This window comes from Phyllostomus discolor, chromosome 6 (assembly GCF_004126475.2).
Source record: "Phyllostomus discolor isolate MPI-MPIP mPhyDis1 chromosome 6, mPhyDis1.pri.v3, whole genome shotgun sequence".
Classification (NCBI taxonomy): Eukaryota; Metazoa; Chordata; class Mammalia; order Chiroptera; family Phyllostomidae; genus Phyllostomus; species Phyllostomus discolor.
The window spans coordinates 61450064-61474668 of record NC_040908.2 but is presented as its reverse complement, the minus strand read 5'-3'; the positions used below and the strand labels follow the sequence as shown (position 1 = coordinate 61474668).

The 24605-nt window shown below is 52.1% G+C and overlaps 2 protein-coding genes and 1 pseudogene across 2 annotated transcripts in view; 2 read left to right on the top strand and 1 right to left on the bottom strand.

Moving 5' to 3' along the window:
• Positions 1–470: 470 nt before the first annotated feature.
• SH2D6 (SH2 domain containing 6) lies at positions 471–7600 on the bottom strand. The gene is made up of 15 exons (XM_036028233.1): positions 7388–7600; positions 6963–6997; positions 6487–6557; positions 6269–6386; positions 5623–5681; positions 4922–4982; positions 4057–4079; positions 3557–3617; positions 3092–3170; positions 2878–2908; positions 2731–2755; positions 2080–2135; positions 1719–1802; positions 1390–1548; positions 471–749 (listed from the first exon to the last, which is right to left on the bottom strand). Exons 1-15 carry the CDS (start codon positions 7543–7545, stop codon positions 633–635), a joined length of 1137 nt encoding a protein of 378 aa, XP_035884126.1. The 5' UTR covers positions 7546–7600; the 3' UTR covers positions 471–632.
• A 9165-nt stretch (positions 7601–16765) lies between these two features.
• Positions 16766–24605, top strand: part of CAPG (capping actin protein, gelsolin like) — a 31996-nt gene continuing 24156 nt past the window's right edge. Inside the window, exon 1 of the mRNA XM_036028229.1 lies at positions 16766–16783. The gene's annotated coding sequence lies outside the window, so the exon portion shown is untranslated. The remainder of the gene's footprint in view (positions 16784–24605) is intronic.
• LOC114500062 lies at positions 19775–20340 on the top strand (annotated as a pseudogene).

The following is a 24605-nucleotide window of genomic DNA, read 5'->3' as shown; positions in this document are numbered from 1 at the left end:
TATTACCCTGGCCAGGCCACCGCTGCTGTCACTTCCAGCACTCGGCCATGCCCTGGGACACTTGAGGACCTGGAGCCTCATGGAAGCCACCTCTGCTTTGCTCAGCAAATTCAAGAATTTATTCAACAAGTATTTATTGAAAGCAAAATTTGTGCAGGGTAACCAAGTCCTTCCAAGATGCCAGCCCTGTATTAAGCCTTCAAAAGAATGTGAGAGGATTCTTTTCGTGTCCCAGCAGTGCCCATGCTGTCCCCAGGAGGCTCAGCTCCCCTGAGGCCTTCATCCAGAGCCGCTTGGGAAGCCCTAGCAACAGGATGAGCACAGCCATTCCTGGGACCTGGGAATGGGGGCCCCGCCTGACCTTTACTGACCAGCCTTGGGGATGAGAGGCAGCAGGGAGCACAGGGCTGGGCTCTGGGTGAGCACGGTATGGGGCCTCTGGGCAACCTTTTCCGGTGCCTCTCATCAGGGCCTGCAGGAACTGGGACAGCAGACAAGGAGGGCCTGGAAGGGTGGAGACCTTCCAAGGGTGGAAAGGTGAGAGAGAAGGGACATAGCCCAAGGTGGACAGGTGGATGGGGCAGGAGCAGCCCATGGGGCCAGAGGTGGGTGTGGACATCTGCTGGGGCGCATCAGGGCTTGGTGGGGAAGAGCAGACAGGTGAGTTGCCGGCTGCCATTGTGTCTGTCCACAAGGGGCAGGGGGTGCTGCATGTAGTGCTGGACCATGGCCACCACAGAGGAGAAGTGCTGGACAGAGAAGCGAGGCATCGGTGAGTCCCTGTGGCCTCGTGCTGGGAAAAACTTCCTGATGGAACTTCTGGCCTCTGGCAAGAGGGCTTGTTGACATTTTGTAAATATTTTCCTTCCTGTTGGTGTCACAAGGCTCCATTGCCACTGTGCTACCCAACTCCTGGCCTTGTGCAACTTACCTGTGACGGCACCCTGGGGCGTGCTGTTGACCAAATCATGTTTCCCAGGCCAAATGGAAATAACTCTGGGGACCTGCCTCTGCCCCTGTCCTCCAGCATGCGGAGCCGGGTGCTGGGTGACTGTCTCTAGTGTGCAGCCCAGCGAGTCCTGGGCACCAGCTGAGCCCTGGCACAGACAGGGGTCTGGACTACCTGGGCCCTGCCCTCCTCCCAGCTGATTCACTCCAGGTACAAATGCCCCCTCCTAGGCCCTGTGCAGGCTGAGACAGCAAGAGGAAGGGCCTTCTCCAGAGGAAAGTGGACCTCTGGCAACTGTCACTGGCTACTGTCATTTCCACCCACCCCAGAAAAACACAGAATGTGGGTTTTTCCCTAGGCAAACACCCCCGGCTAGGCCCAGGGCACTTCTTTGCTGTGTCCCTGTTACCCTTCAGTCCCCCACCTCATCCAGCACCCACCTCCTCGTGGTGCCTGCCCTCCCGGCCCAGGGCATAGTGGCGCCCACCGTCCAGCCGCCGGATGGGAATGTTGAAGACCCGGCCATGGAGAAGCACTGCCAGGGTGAGGGGCTGGGAGCCACGGGGGCCTGAGCTGGGGCGCACAGTGTAGGCCCCGTCCTGTGGGGGAGACCCTTCCATCAGCCTCATCTTCCACGCATGCACCTGCAGCCCTGACCCTTGATGGCCACCCCCCACGCCTTGCCCCACCATCCCTGCCTGCTCAGCCAGCCACAGACCATGAGCAGAAGAGGTTACGGAAAAGGCCCAGGGGCTCTGAGGTTGCCCACCTTTTGGCATTGGAGCAGAGCACTCTCAACAGCATGTCGGTCGCAGTTCCCTGAGTACCAAGGCTGATCCAGCAGGCCGCTGTCCTACACACACACACACACACACACACACACACACACTCAGAGCCTGCGTGCTGGCAAACTGGAGGGGGTGGGGAGCAGAGAACCCCAGGTGCAGTTATTTGTGTTCACAGCTGCGTTCCCCAGACTGAGTCTGTGCGAGCTGAACAAAGATGTGTCAGTGCCTGGTACCCAGCATGGTGCCACACGCGCGTGTTCAATGCGTGTTGCAGTGGTGGACACAGCCCAAGAGTGTGCCTGGCAGGCCTCCTCCCCCAGCCCTCTCCCAGCCCCTCCTCACCTCAGCAGCTGCAGTGCTTCTGGTGGGGGCTGCAGAGGACAGAGAGGAACTCCTTCCTGCTGGAAGAAGCAGATCATAGCGCTGGGGCTGGGAGGGGATTAGACAAAGGAGGCTTGGGGCCCAGCAGCAGGGGTGGGGGAGGTTGGAGGGGCGTGTGCATAGGGCGGAAACCCAAAGCAGGGCCCCCGGTGTTTCACCCCTCCTCTCCAGGTCTGGGGCTCTGGTGGGACCCACCAGTGAGGCCACATGGGGCCTCCAAGTGAGGGGTGGTCCTGAAGTACAGGCTGGGAGCCTTCTGCGTGTGTTGGTGGGGGTGGTGAGAAAAGACAAAGGAGGAAAATGGAGTCAGACATATGTGTCTTGCTGCGGGCAGCTGACGGCCTCAGGGTGTGATGGATCTGGGGCAGAGGGAGGTGTTCACCTGGGCTGGGCTCACACTCCAGGTAGATGTCCTCTTCAGGTTCCTTTGCAGACCCTAGAAAATGCCCAATTGGGTCTCAGGCTTGCTCTCAACTGGAGACAGAGCTGCGGGCACCCCCTCAGCAAAGTGGGGTGAGTGGGGCTGTGAGATGTCTGTGACTCGCTGGGCTGTGGCTGGGGTGGGAGCTGGCAGGACCCCCCAGGGTTTGTATTGAAGATGTCTCTACTCGCCTTTTGAGATGGCATTCGCGGCTTCCTGGGACACAGGAGGTCTGGTCAGAAGCTACTCGGCCATGCAGGCCTGCTGCTCTGGGCCTGAAGTCCCACCCCCAGTCTCCTTCCCTCCCAGCTCACTTCCCCCAACCACAAGCCTCTTACATTCCAGGCTTCTTGGGGGGCTCTGGTGGGCCTGGGGGGAGGAAATTGGAGAACAGAGGTCAAGGTCTTTACTTCCTTTACAAGGAAAGGCCCAGTGAACCCAGAGGTCCCAGGGTCAGGGCTGGGGAAGCCTGTGTACCTCCCTCTCTCTCTCTCTCACACACATACACATACTCACACTCACACACTCACATGCACCTGGTGGGGCACTTACCTGTGTACTACTGATGTCCTTGGCAGAGGGACTGGGGGCATCGGGCCCTGGGGGCTCAGCGTCTGAGGCAAAGCAGGGACTAAAACAGAGGGCAGGCCCTCCTGGGCTGGGAGCGAGGCTAGAACACCTCACCGGCCAGGGAGGGGCTGAGGCCAGCTGCAGGGCCTGGCCTGCCACTGCCCTGCAGCCTGGGCTTTCTGGGAACCTTCCAACCAGGCTGCAACCGCTGGGCAGTCCCCCCATAGCCCAGGCTCTATGGGGTCCCTCCCCTGCGGCCACTGCGGGGGCCAACCGGGACCAAAGGAGGAAGTATGTGTGCCCCTGCGTGTGTCCAAAGGCGAGCGTGTGTTGGTGGGGGTGGTGAGAAAAGACGAGGGAGGAAAATGGAGTCAGACATATGTGTCTTGCTGCGGGCAGCTGAGGGCCTCAGGGCGTGATGGATCTGGGGCAGAGGGAGGTGTTCACCTGGGCTGGGCTCACACTCCAGGTAGATGTCCTCTTCAGGTTCCTTTGCAGAGCCTGGCACCTAAGGGAGTGAGGGAGGGGTGTGTGGGACCTGCCGTTTGACAAGTGAGTAGGAGGGAGGGCAGAGCCCCCACTGGGGGTGGGGGGTAAACCTCTTTCTGGGAGCCAACTAGAATGATTAAAACTGCTCCCTGGCCTGGAAGGGGGGCACCCCACGATCATCTTCCCTCTCAGAGGTGCTCCCAGGCTCCAGTTCTCAGACTGTGTGTGGCCAGGGGGAGCTCTGGGCAAGGCCATCCCCAGTAGCTCTGGGCAGCACCCCCAGGACAAGTGGCTGACACCCTGCTAGGGGCCTGTGGCCAGCAGGGAGGGACTCAGCTCTGGGCCTTTTTCCTCGGTCTCAGGGACATTTCCCGGCCCTCCCAGGCACCCCACACCAACCCTGCCGGCTCCCTAGCCAGAACCCTAGAGTGTGAGTTGGGGATGGAAGGGCTGCTCACCACGCGGGCTGGTGCAGTCAGCTCTGGGAGGAAAAGGAGAGGAGTGTCAGTCATAAGCGTGGGGAGAAAGGAACTGAGTGACACAGGCTGGAGGAGTGGAGCATCCTTCAATCTTATCCGGGGGTGTCCTCAGAGCCAACACCAAAGCCCTGGTGGGAAGCCACCCTCACCACCATCACCTTACTTCCCAACCCCAGGGTGCTGCCTGACTTGACCTCCCAACTGATTTGCCAGGGTTGGCTCCAAATGACTTTGAGCTGTTCCAAAAATAAAACCCCCATCAAGGACATGAAGGTTTACCAACCACTGAGCATGTAAAACACAAATGTGCCTCAGGTTAGCTGACCTTGCGCAGGAGGAGGCTGCCCCTCCTGGGGCCCCTGTCAGACAATGTGCTGGCTAAGATCCCTCCCTGGTCTGACATCCAGGGCTCTGGCGTCATAGGCCTCCAGGCACTTACCTTAGGGGACAGTCTCTGGATGGTGGAGGCAATAATGACGTGAATGGAATCAGAGGGCCCCTTGGTGGGGGGTGACATTCAGATGTGTCTCAATAGTGAGGGTGCTTCAGGCAGAGCAGGCGCCCTGCGGGCCCCTCACCTGACTGGAGACCACAGCGGACTCTGCTTCTGTGTGATCTCAGGCAAAGCAGCTCGTGTCTGGGGCCTCAGTGCCCTCAACTGCCCACCTTAGCAGGGATCGGCAGGGCAGGTGAAAATAGGGAGCAGCTGGGGGTGTGCAGTGACTGGGTATAGCACGAGACCAACTGCAAGGCCACTCAGCTCTGCCCCTGTGGGGCCAGACTCCCCTCTTCTCAGGGCAGGGGGGAGTGTAGGTCTTGGAGAGAGAGAGGACGTCCCCATTACCTCGCCACCCGGAAGGCTGTCTCTGCCTCACGGCCTCCTGCAGGTTCAGGGCTGACTTCAGCTGTGGACACAACGAGTGGTGAGGGAGAACCGGGTGCGGAGGGGTGCAGAGGGGAAACAGGCACGGGGAGGCAAGGATGGCAGGGCAATGTATATCTATGCCAAAAACAGTGACACCAGAGTTAATGTGCAAAGGGGGTGACCTTCCCTTTGCCTCGATCCTGTGGCTCTTCGTCGTGAATCTCTCCTTGTTTTTCTTTTTGTTCCAATAAAAGTGAATGATGAGAACGGTAGCTTTCAAAGCCCAAAGCAGGATTGTGGAGGATGAGAGCTGGCCATGATTGGTGGCTAAGTAGGGGATTTCTTCCCTCTTCAGTGGGGCAGGGTCCTCGGGCCCTGGGGTCCCGGGAGGGGCAGCAGAGCCTGTTTTGTCTCCTTCCCCCCAACCTTCCCACCTCTGGCCAGAAGGCAAGTCCTGGGTGATGCCGACTGGGAGGGTGAAAGGACCAGGCCGGACAGAGGGAGCATTGACTATTCACAGGGTTCAGGCTTCTGATGCATTTAATTTTTCAGGGGTCTCTTGAATGCAGATGGTGGGGGGGGAGTCTTGCAAATGAGATGCCTCTTAGATTTATTCACAGGAAACGGTAGCCTGGGGTGGGGCAGACGGGAAAGGGGGAGCTTGTACAGAGATTGTTCACCTTTTCGGGCTCAGGCTCCAGTGCTGATGACTTGGATGGGCCCAGGGGGCCTGAGTGATCTGGAAAAGACCCCAAGCATTGTGAGTCACTAGTTCCTCCCAGGTAGGTTCCCATTTTCCTCCCGCCCCACACCTAGCCTCTGTTTCCTCCTCTCTCCCTCCTTGCCCTCCCAGCTCACTGGCTTCCCGACAGTCCTGTCTCCATGGCAACTGCAGACGGCCAGCTTCCCTGCCCCCATCTGGCCCAGCCTGGAGAGCTGCAGGGGTGGGGGTGGGATGCCCGTGGGTTCTCTGGGCACCTCTACCCTTGCTGTGAGACTGTGGGGATCTCTGAGAAGGAACACCAGGCCCCCGGGACTGAGTGGGGCCTCCAGCTTTCCCACTGTTGCCTTGGTTACGCTGCCCCTCCAGACTCCCCTCCCTTTCCCAACTTCCGCCTTCCTTCTCCCCTCCTCCTCTCTTCCTTTCTCCATTTTTCTCTCTCTCTGTCCCTGTTCATTCAAAAGGCCCCAGCAACTGCCAGCTGAGGCGCCCCATCACTGCCCGGCAGACACAGAAGAGAGCAGGTCTTCGGCCTCTGCCCTTGTGGGGACCCTCCTGTCCTGCCCGGCCACCCAAACTTTCTGCCTCCACTTCCCAGCCCTCACCCAGGTACAAAGAGTCCTCTTCGGTTCCAGGAAGGTGGGCAGGGACTAATTTCCTAAGCGGAGCCTCACAGGGGGGCAGCTCATACTCATCTTCCTCTTCTCCCTCCTCTTCCTGAGCCTTCGGGAAGGAGTAATGAGCACAGGGAGGGTGGAAGAAGTGCAGCAAGGGTGGCCCCTGCCTCCCGCACCCCAGCCCCAGGCTCAGCAGCTGGACTTACCCTGTGTCTCCAGGCCCGGGGGGTAGGCAGAGGAGACGGGCAGGAGACCTCTGTTCTCCACCCTGGAGAGTCTGGAGGGGAGACTGATGAGACTGGCCTCATCTCCTCCCAGCCCACCCCTGTCTAGCACAATGACTTTCTCTCCCCAATACAATAAACCATCTGCACTTCCACAGTGGGCCTCAATGCTTCATTCGGCTCCAAGGAACCATTCACGAATGGCCTTTCCAACACCGCAGCGGGGCCAGTGACTCAGGCATCGTGGAACGTCCCCCAGTGAGCTGCCTGCTGCACCTAGGCCAGTCCCTACCCACGTGCTTCTCATTCTGACCCAGGCAGATGGCAGAGCTAGGCCCCAGTGACTCAGCAGTGCTGGACTATGAGGGGCACGGATGGTGAAAAGGCCACTCAGGGGAGACTCAAAATTACAAGGGACCTTGTTCTGCCAGACCCCCCTCACCCACTGTGTCACTTACCTACACATTTGGGGGGTGGAAGGGGTGGTCCCAGCCTGCAATAAGACTGTAGTCAACTCTGCCCAAGCGACCCTTGAGTTTTTGTCAGCCAGGCACTGCACTGTCCCAGGCCATTCACATCCACGACCATGTGAATGGAACCCCTTGGAGCTGCGTGACAGCAGCCTGGGGCAGGGCAGCAGGAGTTAAGACCTGAGGACAGGGCTAGTGACCCTGGGTATACACTTGGGTGAGTTGGTGCCCAAGGGCAGCTGGTAGTGGGCAAGCCCTAGTGCTCACAGGGCGGTGGATGCAGGGTCCCACTGGGTGGGCGGGGAGGGCCCAGGCACAGCCAGCACTGCTCCAACGGCTGCTGTGTCCAGGGAAGGGGTGGCGAGGTGGAGGCAAGAGAAGGGTAGATGGAAAGCAAAGAGCTGAGTACTTACCGGGGCTTGTTCCCCCTGAGCTTGTCCTGGAAAGAGTCAGGGAGGGGGGTCAGGGAGTGGTTGGTTCGGCTGGGTGCCTTTTCCTGCCCAGAGTCCAGGGCTCCCACGGGTGGGCAGGTTTGTGCACCTGGGGCTGCCCCAGAACCAAGTCTCACCATGGCCAAGGTGAAGGAGCTGTGCCTCCCTAAAGTCCAGCTTCTGCCACAAAGGGCTTGGGGACAGAGCCCCTATTGTTCCCATTATTTGCATCTCACAAGCACCTGGAAGGTGGGCCTGCTGTGGCTTCCAACCCCAGACCAACTTCACCCACTGCCACGCCAGGGCCCAGCCCCCGCCCCCACGCTGTGCTCTCCAGCCCCTCCGCCCCACAGGAGGAAGGGCTCTGCCCTCCACACCCAGGCCTGCAAAGTGAGACAGGGATCGGCGGCTTCCCACAGCTCTCTGATCAACTTCCCCTCCTCCTGGAGGCTCAGACTCACCTGGGATCAGCCAGACCAGCCCTTTCCCAATTCTCAGAAGACAGGACATTAATGGGCAGATCCAATTAAAATCAGGAAATTGCCCTTGCAGACCCTTTTCTTAAATCCTTTATACCTGCTGTCACTTGCTGGTGAGTTGTGATAAATAACCAAGGAAATGGAGGTTAGTGACAAGCTCAGAGACATGCAGTCCTATTTACTTTGAAAGCTTCTTTTTCTGATGGGTGTATTTGTTCATTCAGTAGGTATTTATTAAACATGCACTATACACCAGACACTGAGCTGAGGGTGCTGTAGGAAAACTGAACAGCAGGCAGTACACGTGTATTTCCTCAATGGATTCTCACAATAGCTTCACGATGCAAGGACTGGTTTTATCCTTGCTTTTCAGATGAACAAACCAAGTGTATGAGTCAGCTCAGGCTGCCATCACAGAATACCACAGTTGGGGTGGTTTAAACAACAAAAATTTATTTTCTCTTCTGGAGGCTACAAGTCCAAGATCAAGGTGTCGTAACAGTTGGTTTCCAGTGAGAGCTGTCTTCCTGGCTTGCAGACAACTTCTTGCTGTGTCCTCACATGACCCTTCCCCTGTGCTTGTGTGGACAGAGCTCTCTGGTGTCACTTTCTCTTTTTTAAATTAATTAACTTGTTTATTTATTTACTTAAAAATATATTTAATCTTCACCCGAGGACATTTTTCTCATTGCTTTTATTTTTTTAAAGATTTTATTTATTTATTCTCTCAGAGAGAGGGGAAGGGAGGGAGGCAAAGACAGAGAAATATCGATGTGAGAGAGAAACATTGATCAGGCTCTCGTATGTGCTCCAACCAGGGACTGAACCCACAATGCAGGCATGTGCCCTGACCGGGGATCAAACTGGTGACCTTTCACTTTGCTGGATGTTGCCCAACCAACTGAGTCACACCAGTCAGGGCTCTCATTAGCTTTAGAGAGGGAGGAAGGGAGAGAAAGGAACATCAACGTGAGAGAGAAGCATCGATTGGTTGCCTCCTGTAGGTGCCCAGACCAGGGATCAAAATGGCAACCTATGTATGTGCCCTGACCGGGGATGGAACTGGCAACCTTTCATTACTCTGTGATGCTCCAGCCAACTGAACCACACTGGCCAGGGCTGTTGTCAATTTCTCTTATAAGGACACCAGTCCTGTTGAATCAGGGCCTCATCCTTATGACCTCATTTACCTCGCTAAAGGTTCTATCTCCCATACAATCACACTGGGGGTTAGGGCTCCAACATAAGAATCTTGTGGGAACACAATTCAATCCATAGCACTGAGAGACTCTGAGAAGTTGAATGACTTTCCCAAGGCGACGTTAATTAGTAAGTGTGGAAGGTGGGTTTCAACCCAAAGTTTGCCCGGCCCAGAGCCTGTGCACAAATAACTGAGCCACCCTGAGCTTCACCTAGGGTTGGGTTCTGACCCCACTTTCCTGTGATGAACTTGGACACGAGGTACTCGCAGACTTCCTTAACAAGCCCATGACTTCCGGTGCTCTGTAACCTGAGTGAGTTTAGGAACTCTGACTTCTGGGAAGAGTTGGAGGACAAAGAAGGACTGGAGCTCGGTGTCTGATTCTGTTGAAACCAGGGAACGGGGAAACACAGCCCGGGATCACGAATATAAGGCCTTTCTGGGGCACTGTGACTTTCCTGTGTTTGTTATTTTGGGGAGGTCCTGGCTGTTGGCACAAAGGAGAACTGAAGGCCACGGGCTTGCGTCTTTGGAGGCCACGGTGCTGGGGGCTATGCGGAGAGAGTGCCGGGGCTGGGACTGCCACCGCCTTCAGAGAGGAAGACCAGGAGATTCCTGAGACCTGCAGGTGAAAGGCGCTTAAGAAGCCATAAAGAGTCACTGGGGTGGCTTAATAGGGAGCCTATTTGGTGCAGTGGGAAAAGTGAGAAAACAAAAACCAAAGAGACAGTCCAGGCCTGGAGTCAGAGGTGAGGTCTCCTCCCTGACATCCACTCCCCAGCTGACCTTTGTTCCACATCTGAACCATAAGGACAGGTGGCAACTAACCTCACCCAAGGAGACCTCCTATGACACCAGAGTCAGCAAGTCAAAGGATTACTTCCCCTAGGTACCCAGACTGGCAGCCTAGGTATGTACCCTGACCAGGGATCGAACCCTCAACCTTTCTATTACGGACTAGGCTCCAACCAACTGAGCCAAACCAGCCAGGGCAAGCAATACAGATTTCAAGATACTTTACATACCACCCCACTGCAAACACCAAACTGAGTGGGTTTCCTAGTCCATACTGCCTTCAACTCAGCCACACCCTCCCTCCATGCAGGGCTTTGCATAGGCAAATGTCAGGGCCTAAGTGAGCCAAAGTGCCCCAGGCAGAGGGTGGAATCCCCCCCATCTCGGGGCAGTCACTGGCCTGGACAGACCAGGGAGAAGGAAGAAGAAGGAGGCCTGCCTCCTGGCTCTGCCCCCTCAGCCAGGCCTGCAGCACTGCATCCTGCTAGTCACACGGGCACATGAGGACATCCTCAGTCTCCCGCTTTGGCACAGGACTGCTTTGTGCACGACCATGGCTACTCCCTTGGGACGAGTTTACTAGAATTTCTGTAAACCTATTTTGAAGGTGTCAGGGCACCACTGTCTGGCAGCACATGACTCCCTGTCTTATGGTCCTTCCAGAGCACAAAGTGATTCTCCCCGTCCATTATTCAGGTTCTGGTCTCCGTTGAGAAAAGCCCATAATTTAGAGGCCCAGGTCAGTCTAAGTCCACCCAAAGGAAATAAACAGCTACCAGGAGAAGTATTTCCTGGTCTGTGTGATCATAAGAATCACTTGAGGACTTGTCAAACGTCTTGGATTCCCGGCCTTCCTGAAATCGTGAGAACTGGATGCTCCAGGAGAGAATTAGGGATCTAGATTATGCCACGCAAGCATCCTAGATCAATCTGGTGATCAGTCAAGTTTGAGAAAGGCTGTTCTGTGGGAGCCTGAGAAGACGTGACTGCTGAGACACTTCGAGGATCACGTGCACCCTGTAGCTCATTGGGAAACAAGGGTCCCCAGCAGAGAAGGAGCAGGACACAGACCCTGCTCTCAAGGGGCCACTGTGAGTGAGAAAGGGGCAAACCCAAGGATGGGCTTGGGCTCTCCGGGCTCCCATCTCCTCGAGTGTAAATGGGGGTATTAATAAGGCATTCCTCCTGGCAGGGGCCGGGGGTGGGTCTCAGGGCCAAATGACATGACGACATGTGAAACTATGCAGTGTGCACAGTGGATGCCAGCTCTTCCCGAGTGGTGGTGCCATGGCTGAGACAGCTGTCGACAGACAGAGAAGGTGGTGGCGTCTAGCTGGGACCCCTGGTGGAGCGCAGTAGGGAGCACTGTGCGGACAGGTGGTTTCTGAGAAGTTGAAGGGCAGGTAAGCAGGCTATAGCTTGAGGTCTCAGACATGAGGGGTGTGGCTCATAAAGCAGGAGCTGCTGAAATAGAGGTGGCTGGACTCCCAGAGAACTGAGGGGGACATCTGCCTTCCTGCATTTCCTACCTCTGGGCGCTCTCCATCAAGAAAATTCCTTCCTTTCACAGAAGCCAGACGAGGCCTTCCCAGGCTGCCTTGCAGCTGGGGTGCAGGCATTCTGCCAAACAAATGCCCTCATGCTAGACTTTGAATATGAAGCAGGCACAAAGAGGACTCCACCCTGGGAAGAGGTGACAACCATATCCTGTCTCCAGTGGCCGAGGAGACTGAGACCCTAGTGGTCCCGCCCAGGGTCTGGGTCAGTTGTGCTGCAAAAGGTGGTGTTTGTGCTCAGGGGTGCCTCCACTAGGCCAGCTTGGCTGTAACCTTTGGGGCATTGTCCCTGGCTGGTTCTGTAGCCCTCCTGGAAAGGCTGTGAGCTACAGAATTCTTTTAATCAATTATTTGTCAGCCTGAACTAGAGTTCTAATTTAGAGAGGAAAGTGCAGCGTCAGTGAGATGACCCCTTGGAAGCCAGGAGTCTAAACCCTGCAGCCAGGTGCACGCATCTCCCAGGAAGGTCAGACCAGGTAGGACTGTGCCACAGCTTTGTATTTCTAGACTCTCGAGATGTTCATTATGACAAACACTATTTTTATGATTAAAAATAAAAGTCAATATAGATACCTTTCTTTATTTATTTTTACTCTCACCCAAGGCTATTTTTTCATTGCTTTTAGAGAGAGAGCTATGGAGAGAGAGAAACATCGATGTGAGAGAAAAACATTGATTGGTCACTTCCCCATGTGCCTGGACCCACAACCTAGGTGTGTACCCTGACCAGGAATCCAACTCACCACCTTTCCATTACCAACTGAGTCACACAAGCCAGGGCAATGAATACAGGTTCCAAACCCGAGGAAGTGCTGGGAGAAGAATGTCCTAGGGACAGGTGGGGCCCTCGAGATGGGAGGTGAGGCCAAGGGTAGGGCCTGGGAATGTGAGGGCAGCACAGGACAGCCAGGTTCCCCATGGCCAGGGAAATAGAAGGAGAGGGTGCTGAGAATACACTGATTTTTCTCCTAGGGGAGTTAGAATCCAGAGGAGCACGTGGAAGGGGTTGGGTAGAAAGAGGGGCAGGCATGGGACAGGCCTGAACATGAAGGGATGTGGAGGAGAGGCCTGGTGTGAAGAACTAGGTCCTGTGGGGGGTAAGGGAGAACGTGGGCCTCAGGATATTTCTACCTGAGCAGGTCAAGCTCCAATTGAACTGTCTGTGGTTGGGTTAGTGGATGTCGGGAACAATCCTGAAGCAAGGTGGTTGGCAATAGGGAGAGAAGAGGAATGAAGGGAACTGTCGGGGCTGGTTTAGCATAAGCTGGCAGGCCCCTCTTTCTCTGCAGCCCGCTGTCCTCTCAAGCCTGTCCAGCCAGCTTACTCGGGTGGCACCTGTAATGGGAGATGGAGGACTGATGGACAGATGGACAGAGGCCCAGACAAGCTTCCTAAGATGGGTCTCTGGCTCCTGTTCCTCCTTGGTACATGATTATTTATTTATTTATTTATTTATTTTTTGCTGCACCTTCAGAGATTTGTAACAGACCTTCCCTCTCTCTCTCCTGAACGTGGATACAAAAGTTGGTGTATAGTTTGTCTTTGTTTTTCTGGAAGGCAGTACACTAGCTTTCAATAAATTCCAAGGGTTAGGGCTGGGCTGAAAGCTGAGGTTGGCTTTCCCTGGCCTCCAGGGTGAAGTGCAGAAGCTGGCACCACCTGCCCTACTTCCCTCGGCCCCTGCCAGGGCAGTGCACCCTTGTTTCACACCCCCTGCCTCTCCCCTGTTCCGGAACTTTTGCTCTAGCAGACTGTGTCCTGTGACAGCTCTGCCTAAAGTCTTTGAGTGACCACCCATGACTCCTTGCATGGACCCCAAATGCTTCTTGTTGCCTTGTAAGATCAGGCCACTACCTACTTCTCTTGCCCCACCTTCTCCCCTTTTCCCATGGCCTAACACCCACCTTCTCTCTGGGGTTCCATGACTAGAGCCCCAGGTGGCCCATTCTGCACCCTATTGACTTAAGGAAATTTCAGTTGGAAGAATTTAGATCTTTAAAGGAGGGTGCTCTTAAATGTATAGCAAAACACAGTAAAAAATAAATTTAAAAAGGACTCTTCTATATGTACGTTATACTTCAAAAACCTCTGACCACCCCTCCCAAATCCACTCTTCTTATCTGCACCTGGCAATGTCCTCTCCACAGGTGGTTCAAGCACACTCTCCTTCCTCCAGACCCAGCCCTCTCCCCTCCACCTCAGCTCCTTACTATGCAGATCACCATAGCTCCTTTGTTTTTAAACTTGACCCATTGGCCCACTGCCCAGGTTCTATCCAGGAAAGAGCCCAGAGGATTCGGGAAGCCCAGGTAGGGTGCAAACACATGATGTTACATGGTTCTTTCATTCCCTTCTAGTCTCAAACAGGCTTTTTTTTTTAATATATTGTATTGATTATGCTATTATAGTTGTCCCATTTTCCCCCTTTATTCCCGTGTCCTTTTTTAAAGTTATATTTTTTTAATTTATTTTTAGAGAGAGGGAAAAGCAAGGAGAGAGGGAGAGAAACATCAATGTGTGGTTGCCTCTCAAGCACCCCCCACTGGGGATATCACTTGGCTCACAACCCAGAGCATGTGCCCTGATTGGGAATCGAACCGGTGTCTCTTTGGTTCATAGGCTGGTGCTCAATCCACTAAGCCACACCAGCCAGAGTCCCCCTCTGTTCCTTAAAAAGAAACTATTAATCTTAGAGAGGAAGGGAAAGGAAGAGAGTCAAGTATCAATGTAAGAGAGAAACATTCATTGGTTGCTTCCCACAGGCACCCCAACGGGGATCAAAACTGCAACCTTTTTGGAGCACAGGATGATGCTCCAACTGACTGAGGCACCCCGCCGCGGCCAGGCTCCTTACTCAGGGCTGTGTACCTGCCATTCTTCTGCTGATTCACTCTGGCCCTCTTCCTCCAGGACACGGCTTAAGTTGGGGATCCCAAACCAGGGCAGTCTGTCCCCCACACTCTTGGGGCTCCCACCACAGTTAAACCTACAGGTTCATTTCAGGGCTAGACTATAGACTGGTACTCAACTGTAAGCCCTCTAAATGGGTTGCCACTGTGTGTTTGGTTCACCCCCAAATTCCAAGAGCCCAGTCCACAGCTTGGCACAGCAGGCTCTCAAAAAATTATTTGTTATAGCTGTGGATTCAAATCGTACTCTAAGCCCTCCTCTCTGCAAACATTCTTGGTTTCTGTCTTCTGAAAGACCCGTGGCTTTCTCCTTTCTTGTCCATTGGCCACCAGCCCTAGACTGAGCAGTGTCCTGAGCTCCTTTCCCTCCTCGGTACCTGCAGATATCCCCTCCTCCACATGTATATAAATTACCAAGGACTCCTCTCTGGGTAACTCTGACGATCTGCAGACGGCATCCTACTGGGTCCTTTTCTCGATTTACCTTCCAGAGTGTGAGTGGAGGGGCCTGTATTCCTCCTTGGCATTCGACCTCCTCCCCAGGTCCCCTCCCCCAACTCCCCGGGGCGGTTGCAATGTGGCCCTGCTTAGGCTTCCTTCTTCCAGAGCCCGGGAGCCAGGCCTCTCCTATTCCCACTGCACCCTAGTTCCTTTCTCTCAAGACTGGTGAGCCTAGAGAGACTAGAAAACCGGCCTGGCCTTCTACCTCTGCCTCAGGAAAGACAGGACATAGACGTTCCCGGAAGTGCCTCCATCCCATCCTTCTTTGACGGGTGTGGAGGGTCCCGAGATCACCCTCCCCACCTTTACCAACGAAAGCTGGGACTAAAGCGGAAGGTGGAGGCCGGGCCTCCGGCCAAGGCCATCTAATCATGCACACGGGACCAAAGCCCTCAGTCCCTCACCCCAGTCCCAGGCCGTATAATAGGGGCCTGAGCAGTGGTTCCACGGGAAAGGGTGACCCCTGGTGGTGACAAGAAGCAGGGCAGCTGTCCCTCACCTCCGGGACTGGTTGACAGGGAGGGACGTGGCCTGTAGGACTCCGGACACAAGCTTTATTACCTGTTATTGATACAAAGACCTTGCTGCGAAACCTGTGAAGTCCTATACACATGAAAGACTTAAAATATATGTACAAACAATATTAAGACAAAAATTCAACCATAATTTCACTATACATGGAAGGTGTTATTAAAACCATGAATTTTTTTTTAAAGACAGTTTTTTCCCTTTTTATTGAATTTACTGTGGTGACAGTCAACAAAATTACACAGGTTTCAGGTGCACGATTCTACAACACATCATCTGTACACAGTGTTGTGTTCATCACCCCAATCAAGTCTCTCTCCATCACCATTTAATCCCCTCTACCATCCTCCACTTCCCCCCTTTAAATGCCAGTTTTAACAAACTTTTATTGCAAGCATTCATGTGCTAAAGATATCTCTGCCACAGTGGGAATCCTGTAGCTGCACCAGGAAGTGTAACCAGTGTAGGTGCAGGCATTTCCATGTGCAAAGTATGTATGTTCCTGCGTGGCCCCCAAAATACTGAAGGGGAAAGAACCCAACTTTTAGTACACTGTACCCTCAGCCACATTCCCTGCAATGACCTACTAACACTGCCCTGTGACTTTAACTGCACCCTGCTGGCTGTATATTCAGGAAGCAGAGATGGGCATTAAATGGCTTCTGGCACATCACACGCAGGTAACACAGGCTCTTACTCATTCGAAAGTCGGGTGCTATGCCCTGGAATGCAGAAGCTCACTGTGGAAGGAGAGAACAGGCTCCTATTAACAAGCCCAGGAACTGGGGCAGTGCAAGTCTCCAAGTTTCTATGGTATCTATCTTTTGTGTCTAGGGCCAGAGAGGCTACTCCACAAAAGGCTGGTTGTCTGAACAGAAATGCTTGGAAAACCAAGCCTCTGAGAACTTCCCAGACAAAAATTAGCATGCTTAGAGACCACCTGACCAGTTATTATGATCCCAACTCCTGCTAGCAAGGGAATCTGAGCAACCAGCCCATCCTCTCTGGGGTTCCCACTTACTAAATGGAGTATTTCTAGGAAGTAGCTGGTCTTGAACTAACTACAGAAGAATAAAATCTCACCGACATTAGAGGGTCCTTGCTATACTGGGCCTTTTCCTATCAACGCTGATGGTCAGGGGCATAGCAGTGTATGACCAGATCAGAAAGTGTAAAAGCTGAAAATGAGGTTGGAGACACAAAGTCCAATGTGTTGCTGGTCACTGTGGTGTCACTGCTCCCGATACAGGTGTAACCTGAATCCCCACTTGGGAGCCAGAAATCAGCTGAGAAGAAGCCTCTGGAGAGAACGCCCTGGGCCCGGAAAGTGAATGAAGTGGGGCCTCAACACAGCTCATCCCACCGAACAGGCTGGACCCCTGAGTTCCTGGCTTGCACTGAAGGGTTTGGTAAGTCCTTTCTGCAGCGCCACAGAGAATCCTTGGGTAACTTGGGAAGTCAGCACAAAGGTTCTGGCGCCTGACCCTGAGGTGTGAGCCTAGGACTTTGAGGGAGAACATACTGAATGGGAGTGCTCTGGTCCCCTCAGCCTTACCTGGCATTGCCATGCAAAGCTGAAGCCTGGGCACGAACACCCGGACCTACATCCCAGGACGCGGAGAATCAAGCCTTCTTGGGTTTCCTGAGGAGCCCTGCCGGCCACCCAGGGGCCCTAACAGGCTTAGTCCAGCCTCAGGTCGGAGATGCTCCTCCGTCCAGGAAAGGGAGTCCGCTCCAGGAGCTGAAGGAGAGGTCAGGGAAGCGCCCCCCGCATCCCTCCCAGGCGACCGGCCCAAGCCCCCACCCACCATCCCTTTCCCCGAAGCCCCAGCTACAGGCAAGGGCTGGGCGGAGCTCAGGTTCGGGAGGAGGGCTGGCGCCGGCGACCCCACGGGGAACGGTGTATATAGAGCCGGGGAGCCGGGCTTACGCGTAGAGAGGCCCCGCTTCTCCCGTCAGGCGCCCCCACTCGGCGATGGGGCTCCCACCGCGCAGAACCCACCGCGCAGAACGCAGTCTTCCAGTGGCAAACGCCCTCCTCCTGGATTTCCCGTCCCGCAGCCCGCGCCTGCTGGGAATTGTAGTTCGTGGGGGCGGGGCCGGCAGGGGAGCGTGCGTCAGTCTGCGAGTGCGTCCGGAGGGGCGCTGTGACTTGTGACTTTTCTGGGCTCCTAATCAGGTCCATGAAGGTCCACTGGACCTGGGCTTGGCAAGGGGGTCGCAATCCACCCTCGCTGGGATTTTAGTCCCGGCTTGGGAGGAGGGGAGGTCGTACCCAGGCCGAACCCAGAGCGGTGCCATCCTTATTCCTCGTTTTCCTGCCTGCCTAAATCCTAACAGAAGGCCTGGAGCGGGGCTCTCCACTCCAGCGGGCTCCCCCTGGCCTGCCGGCCCTCCCGCCGCCCTGCGATGTATCTGCAGGGGAATGCAGGACTCGCCTCTAGGTGGGCAAACTGAGGCACGAATAGAAAGGCTAGAGAAAATGGCCCAAGTGAGGCTTTGGCCTGGGAGACCCAGACCAAGCCTGATGGGTGAGGCTGGGCTAGGAGAGGGTCCAGAGCCCTTTCAGTTCTTAAAAGTCTGTAATCAGTACTGTCTTAAAATGATGAGCAGCCCCGCCCAGGACTGGCTGGCACATTAGAACTGATTGCTTTACAGGGTTGACAGGTAAAAACTTTTATTTGCTAAATTTGGCAAACCCTACAGAGGGAGTTCGGGGTAGGAGGAAGCATCTTGTGACCAAGAAAACCAAGAGACGGGGCGGCCCTGACTCACAGGCTTGTCTTGAGGGTCAAATGGTGTTTGTGTGTGGGGCTGGGTATTTTGTAAAGGCCAGGGGATGGGTGAGATGTTATCACTAGGGTCTGAACCTGAAGCGCTGAAATAAGTGCTCCGGACCTTCAGGATCCCCACTTTAAAGAGGAAGGTACACTTAATATAGTTACATAAGATGACCTCCTTAGGAGAAGCTGGGTAATAGAGACATGGGATCTCTCTATTTTAAGTGGGGTGCAAGCGAGTCAAGGATGGCTTTGCCTCTCAAATATTCAGAGCACTTTTATTTTTTGTTTGACAGCTTTATTGAGTGTACAATTCAATGTTATTTTTTAGTATATTTCACAGTGCAACCATGGCCACAATCTAACTTTAGAACATTTTCATCACTTCAGAAAGGAACTTGAATCCATTAGTAGTCACCCCCTAAGAACTTCCCCATTCCCTCCAGTCCTAGGCGACCACTAATCTTTCTGTAGGTTTACCTATTCTGGACATTTTATACACATCAAATTATATAATATGTGGTCTTTTGTGACTGGATTCTTTCACTTAGAGCGATGTTTAAAAGTTTGTCCAGGTTGTAGCATGTATCAATACTCCATACTATTTTTGCAACTGCTTGTGAATATATTTTGAATTAAAACTTAAAAAACAAAAACAAAAAACAAGGTATCTAGAGGGTGAGCAGAAACCCAGCTGGCACTGGCATTCAGTGCTGACAGCAGAGTGGGCTTTGGGAGGGGGGGGTGGTGCATCTCCACCCAGCTCCACCTCAGGGGGCTCAGGACAGTGAGGGTTGGGAGGGGAGGCATGGGGTCCCACCACCTAGCTCTCAACCCATTTCCTGCCACTTAATTAGTGTGTCTTGGAGAAGTTATTTTGACCTCACTTTCTTATATGTAAGATGAAGATAATAAGACGTCTGCCTTAGAGGGCAAATGGAGGGTTAGGTGAAAAATTATAAAAAGGACAGTGCCTGGCACATAGTGCCAGCACTTAGCTCTTATCATGACCTTCCAGTAGTGGGAGGATCCGGTGTGACCCTAAGCTTGAGAGGTACACCTGCCCTCCTGTGTCCTCCCTGGGAACCAGCCCCTCCTGCCCCAGTCACTGTGTCCTTCCCTGCCATCACAGTGGTCCTCCTGAGCTCCTCCTGGCCCGCTCATTCCTACTGTACTGGACGGTGCCACTTTTCCAAGAAGTGACCATGGAATTCCAGAGTGTCACTGTCCAGGATGCTTCTGAACATCTACCAGTGATTTAAAAAACAACAAACAAAATGCTTTCAAACCTTGATGTTGGAATTTGTGACAGATCCCTGTCAGCCCCACAGGCTGAAGAAGGGGAACAACTCAGCCTAAACTGCGCTTCTAGGCTGGAGTCAGAGGAGCCAGAAGAGACTGTCCTTGTCTAGCACCTGCATTTTACTGGAAAACTGAGGCTCAGAGAGGACTGTGTGACAGCTTGGGGAGAATCCTTTGCAATTTCAGGAAATTCATGGCCCTGGAAATCAGTTCACAGCCTGGGTCCACGGGCACAGAAGAAAAAAACCTGGCAGTCTTTGGCACCCTCAGACTTTGGCCGGAGCCCAAGCAGCCAAGTCTGGAAGTCAATGTCTGATGCCTTCCTGTCTTGGTTACTTTCAGCCAGATGTTTGTCCTAGGAGTAGGAGTTTATTAATAATAATGGTTACTCATTCCATTTGCGGCCATCACTAAAGCACCAGTGGCCAAAATGAAATTCAGTTCCTTTCTGATTTCTGACCAGAGCAAGAACTGCAAAAGGCATTTCAATGCACCTTCCCACTTAGTCCTTCGCAAGGTTATGTCTTCTTTTTCCAAAGAGCTGAGACAGAAGCACCATGTTTGATCCGTGCCCATCTGAAAGGATGATGTTCGGGTTTTGCGAGGACACTGCAAAGAGCAGCAAATTGGCAAAGTGGTCCAGCTGTACGGAAGAAACATGTCCCCTGCACCAAATGGGTGCAACAGGAGCGCGCGAATGGTGCAGCTGTTCTTGTGGCGCTCCCCCCAGCAAGGTGGTCATCACAAGACTAAGACTAGACAGAGACCATTAAAAGATCCTTAAACATAAAGCCAAATCTCACCAAGTAGGAAAGGAAAAGGGCAAATATAAGGACAAAACAATTGAGAAGTTGCAGGAGTAATCTTATATACAGCTTTCATTAAAAACTGTTAAATGATGATGATGATGATGATAATGGTCACAGCCCTTGCACGTGTCCAGGCCTTTTTTCAAACTGCCTCTCACAGGTTGTCTCAGCGGACCCCCACATTTCCCCAAGGTAGGAGGGCTGGGGTCTAGTCCTTACTTCAAGGGCAAGGAACCTGTTTAAGCAACTCTCCCAAAGTGACAGAGGCTAGAGAGCAGTACTAGAATGTGGGGATTTTGCTCTATTTAAAACATCAATAAAAAAGTTTTGGCCCTGACTGGGTAGCGCAGTTGGTTAGATCCATTGTCCTGATATGCCAAAGTTGTGGGTTGATTCCCAGCCAGGGCACATACAAGAATCAACCAATGAATGTATAAACGGGTGTAACAACAGATTGATGTTTCTCTCTCTTTTTCTCCCCCCACCTCCCTTCCTCTCTCTAAAATATTCAATACTTTTTTTTTTGTTAAATTTTGAAGTGTCTATTACCTGCTGAGTGCTCTGCTGGGTCCTGGGGTCACAAGGGTAACCTGACATGGCCCCTGTGCTGCAGGAGCTAAGGGGTGGAAGAGGCACTTTCTGTGGGTGGTGGTAGTGGAAGTGTTTTATCTCTTGGTAGGGGTATCTTGGGTGACAGGAGTGTTTGCATATATTGAAACTCATTTGACTGTACACTTACGATTTGTGCATTTCACCATAAATTTTACCTTAAAAAATATAGAAAATGGAAATACCCTGGAAGGACTATGCCTACTTAGTAGCTATCTGGAAGCAGGCCAGGGGTTGGCCAGGTTGCCCATGGATATAATTCCATGTTTGTTGGTGGGATTTGGCTGAAAAGTCTTCTGGAGACTGTAGACCCATATGATGCTGTGGCCTTGATGCCCAGAGCATTCAGGGAACACTATGGAAGGAGTTAGGGATCACAACATGTTTCAGAGGAGGGATTTATAAGCTGAGTCTGCAGGTGAGCAGCTGGTCAGAGGAAGGAGGACAAGGAGAGGGAGAATGGTCTCTAAGCATTCCTCAGTAGAGTGTGGTTGCCCAGCATCACCCAAATGGAGAGGGGTAGAACCAAGCTTTGAATTGCTTCCCTTACCCCAGGCCCCATCAGTGGCCCTTGGAGAAACTCATGCTGCTTCAAAATTTTGAAGCTGCTTCCTAAGAAAGGAAAAATCCCTATTTCCACAGTGTCAAGGAACAAGGGCCATGCCCTGAACCCGATGCCCTTTGTCACCTGACATCTCACGTGGTTTGCCCAATGCTCGTGGCTCTCCTCATTTAGAAGCCAAAGTGGGAGAGCAGACCATCTGCTGCCTGACTAACTGCCAGAATGCCTGGCCTCCTGATGTAGACACTGTCTAGCCTATTTCCTCTAAACGAAAAGGAAGCCGGAGAGGTCTAGCACCGCCAGGGTTGGAATCCTGGTTTTACCACTGAACTGACAGTGTGACCCCAGACAAGTTATCTATGTGGACAAAAAGGGGCCAACATACTAACTCTGACAAGCTCAGGAGAGGCCCGCCTGGCAGGCCTTGCAAACTCAGAGACCGAAAGTAACCACATAGGAAGTTTCTGAGCATAAAAATCCCTGATTAAAAGTGAGTCACAGCTCTGTACAGGATTCTAAAGAAACCCACCTAGGACCACCCTGCAGACCTGGACCTGGTGCTCAGTACCAGCAGGGCCCCATTGTGCCCCACCAGCTCTCTGCTTTGCATTGAGTAAACTTGGGTGAGTTTTTCTTAGAATTCCAGACCACCTTGTTTCAAGGTAGGAGGCCCTGATTTTGACCTGTTCTTATAAAGTAAAGAAAAAAAAAATCTTTGAGGTAGCACTAAAGGTTAAGGTTTGAGATAACCCAGGCTAAGAATAAGGGTTGAGATAACTCAGAGATAGGAGGGAAACAATGGGTGACTGGTTTTTAATTTTGGCCTTTCCATTGGAATTGTTTACTGAGAGTCCGAACAAATCGTTTTGCTGGATAAATGAGTCTGAACTTGTTCGGCTCTGGAGATAAAGGGCATTTACTCCCTCCAGCTCAAATTTCAGGTATTCTTAGGTGACTGAGAATCTATGTGGTGTTGTCAGAGGGCACTTCTCAAAATATGCAGGGCCCCATAGGGAATTCCAAAACAACTATAATTGAATGATTGATTCACCTGGGGGCACACACACAAACAGGTTGGTTATATAGCACCCTAAGTCCTCACAGTTGTATTAGCTGGAGTGAGAACAAGACACGCAAAGGGATGACGAGACTAAGGTGGTGACAGCCCCTTGCAGCTCAACCCATGAAGCAGCACTCTTCAACCTACCACCCACATCCCTTGCAATTTCTTCAGACTCTGCAGATCTCAAAAGAAAACTAAAATTAACCTGGGAAATCATGCCACCAAGGCTGACAAGCCCCTAGCCCCTATTTATATCCTTGTAGGTGTATAATTCACAGGGAGCCTTTCCTGCCACTGCTTACAGAAGTGGGAAGATGTATCCAGAAGTAGTATTAACTTAAGATGACTACAATGGAGCTCATTTGACACTGAAATTAATTTTGTGTGCACACAATTTGAAAAAGCCACCCCTAAAATGAAACTGAATGAGTAGGAAGCTTATCTTGTTTGGACATTAGAAGCTTCTAGGAGGAACACAGATGAATTCTCTTCTCTACAGGTTGTTAATCAGAAATTTTAGAGACTGTCTCTGAGCTAAAGAAGGCTCCCCAAGCCGCTCGATGCCAACACCCCACTTCTTCTCCAACTGCCCCTCTGTGCTCTTCCTTGTCCAGACGTTCTCCTTGCCTCCTCCCACTCCTCTCTTTCTTACACCTCTGCCACTGCAGCTCCCTACTGACCTAGAGGACACTCAGAATAGAAAACCCCATGAGGATAGACTAGAATTAAAACACACACACACACACACACACACACACACACATCCTGGCATCTCCCTTTAGAGAAAGGCTCGTCTCAGGATAAGGAGAATCAGTCATAATCTACTCTCCTTGTACTAGGACAGAATTAAGGAATCTACCTGAAGATTTCCCCAACCCTCTCCAGAACCCTGATGGGCTTGCAAAGAAATTTGATTTAAGTCTTGGAACATAAGATCCTTGCTGCTGTGACTTATTCCAATTAAGGCACCTACTGGTTTCTGAGAGCAAAGCAACAGAATTACTGTATTAGGTTTCCTTGGATTGTAAAAAGTTGGGTTATCTTAAGAACAACAGAAAACTGAAATGGGATTTAGAAAAAGAAGAGAAACATTAGCAAGCATAGGACTGCTTCGAGGACTAGGAGAGGGCATTTCCCCTTCTCCTTACTAATACTTGAGGTGAAATTGAAATTACCATAAAAGAGGAAACTACTAAGACCCTTGTAGGTACTGGGGCTACTTTACTTGTTCTTAATCCTACCCAACTCTCCCTGGGAGTAAACTTCTGTACAAATCATACAAAAACTTCTGGACACCTAACCAACCAATATCTGTTTTTAAAAAAGGAAACGCCCCCTTTCAACAAGGGAATGTTATGGGGCAATCTACATTTTTACTAGTCAAATCTGACCCAATTCACCTGATAGGTGAGACTTTCTTGAAACCCATGATGCCCACATATCCTTTTCCCAGAGGGTGAAATGTATTTAGAGCTAAACAAATCAGATATTGAACCAGTTGGAAAAATAATGATTTTAAAAGAATCTCTACAAGAGGAAACTAATCTTGAGACTGGCTGAATGTTTGTTACAGACATTCTAAATGCAACTTTGGGCCTTTTCCAGTACATATATTGGCAAGACTAAGTTTTAAGTTAGCCTCTGCTACTAAAATAACTATCGACAATACTTTACCTCTGCCTAATAGTCACCGACACTCTTTAAGAACCGATGCACTAGCTGGAATTAAGCCCATCACACAAGATTACTTTAAAAGGGGGTTTATAATTCCTTGTAGGAGCCCCTGTAATTCTCCTATCTTTCTGGTAAAGAAACCAAATGGAAAAGAATGGAAGTTTGTACAGGATCTCATAGCTATAAATAAAGACATCCTGTGGTCCCAAATCCACTTACCCTATTATCAGCCATCCCAGCAGACTGCCAATATTTTTCAGTGATAAATTTATGTGGTGCCTTCTTAAGCATTTCTGTAAAAGAAGAAAGGCAGGAAACCCCTCTTTGAGTGTACTTGGACAGCAATGACCCCGGGGGTATATAGAGAGCCCCACCTATTTCTCTCAGATGCTAAACTCTAATTAGAATGATGTTGAATTTCCCAGAGATTCC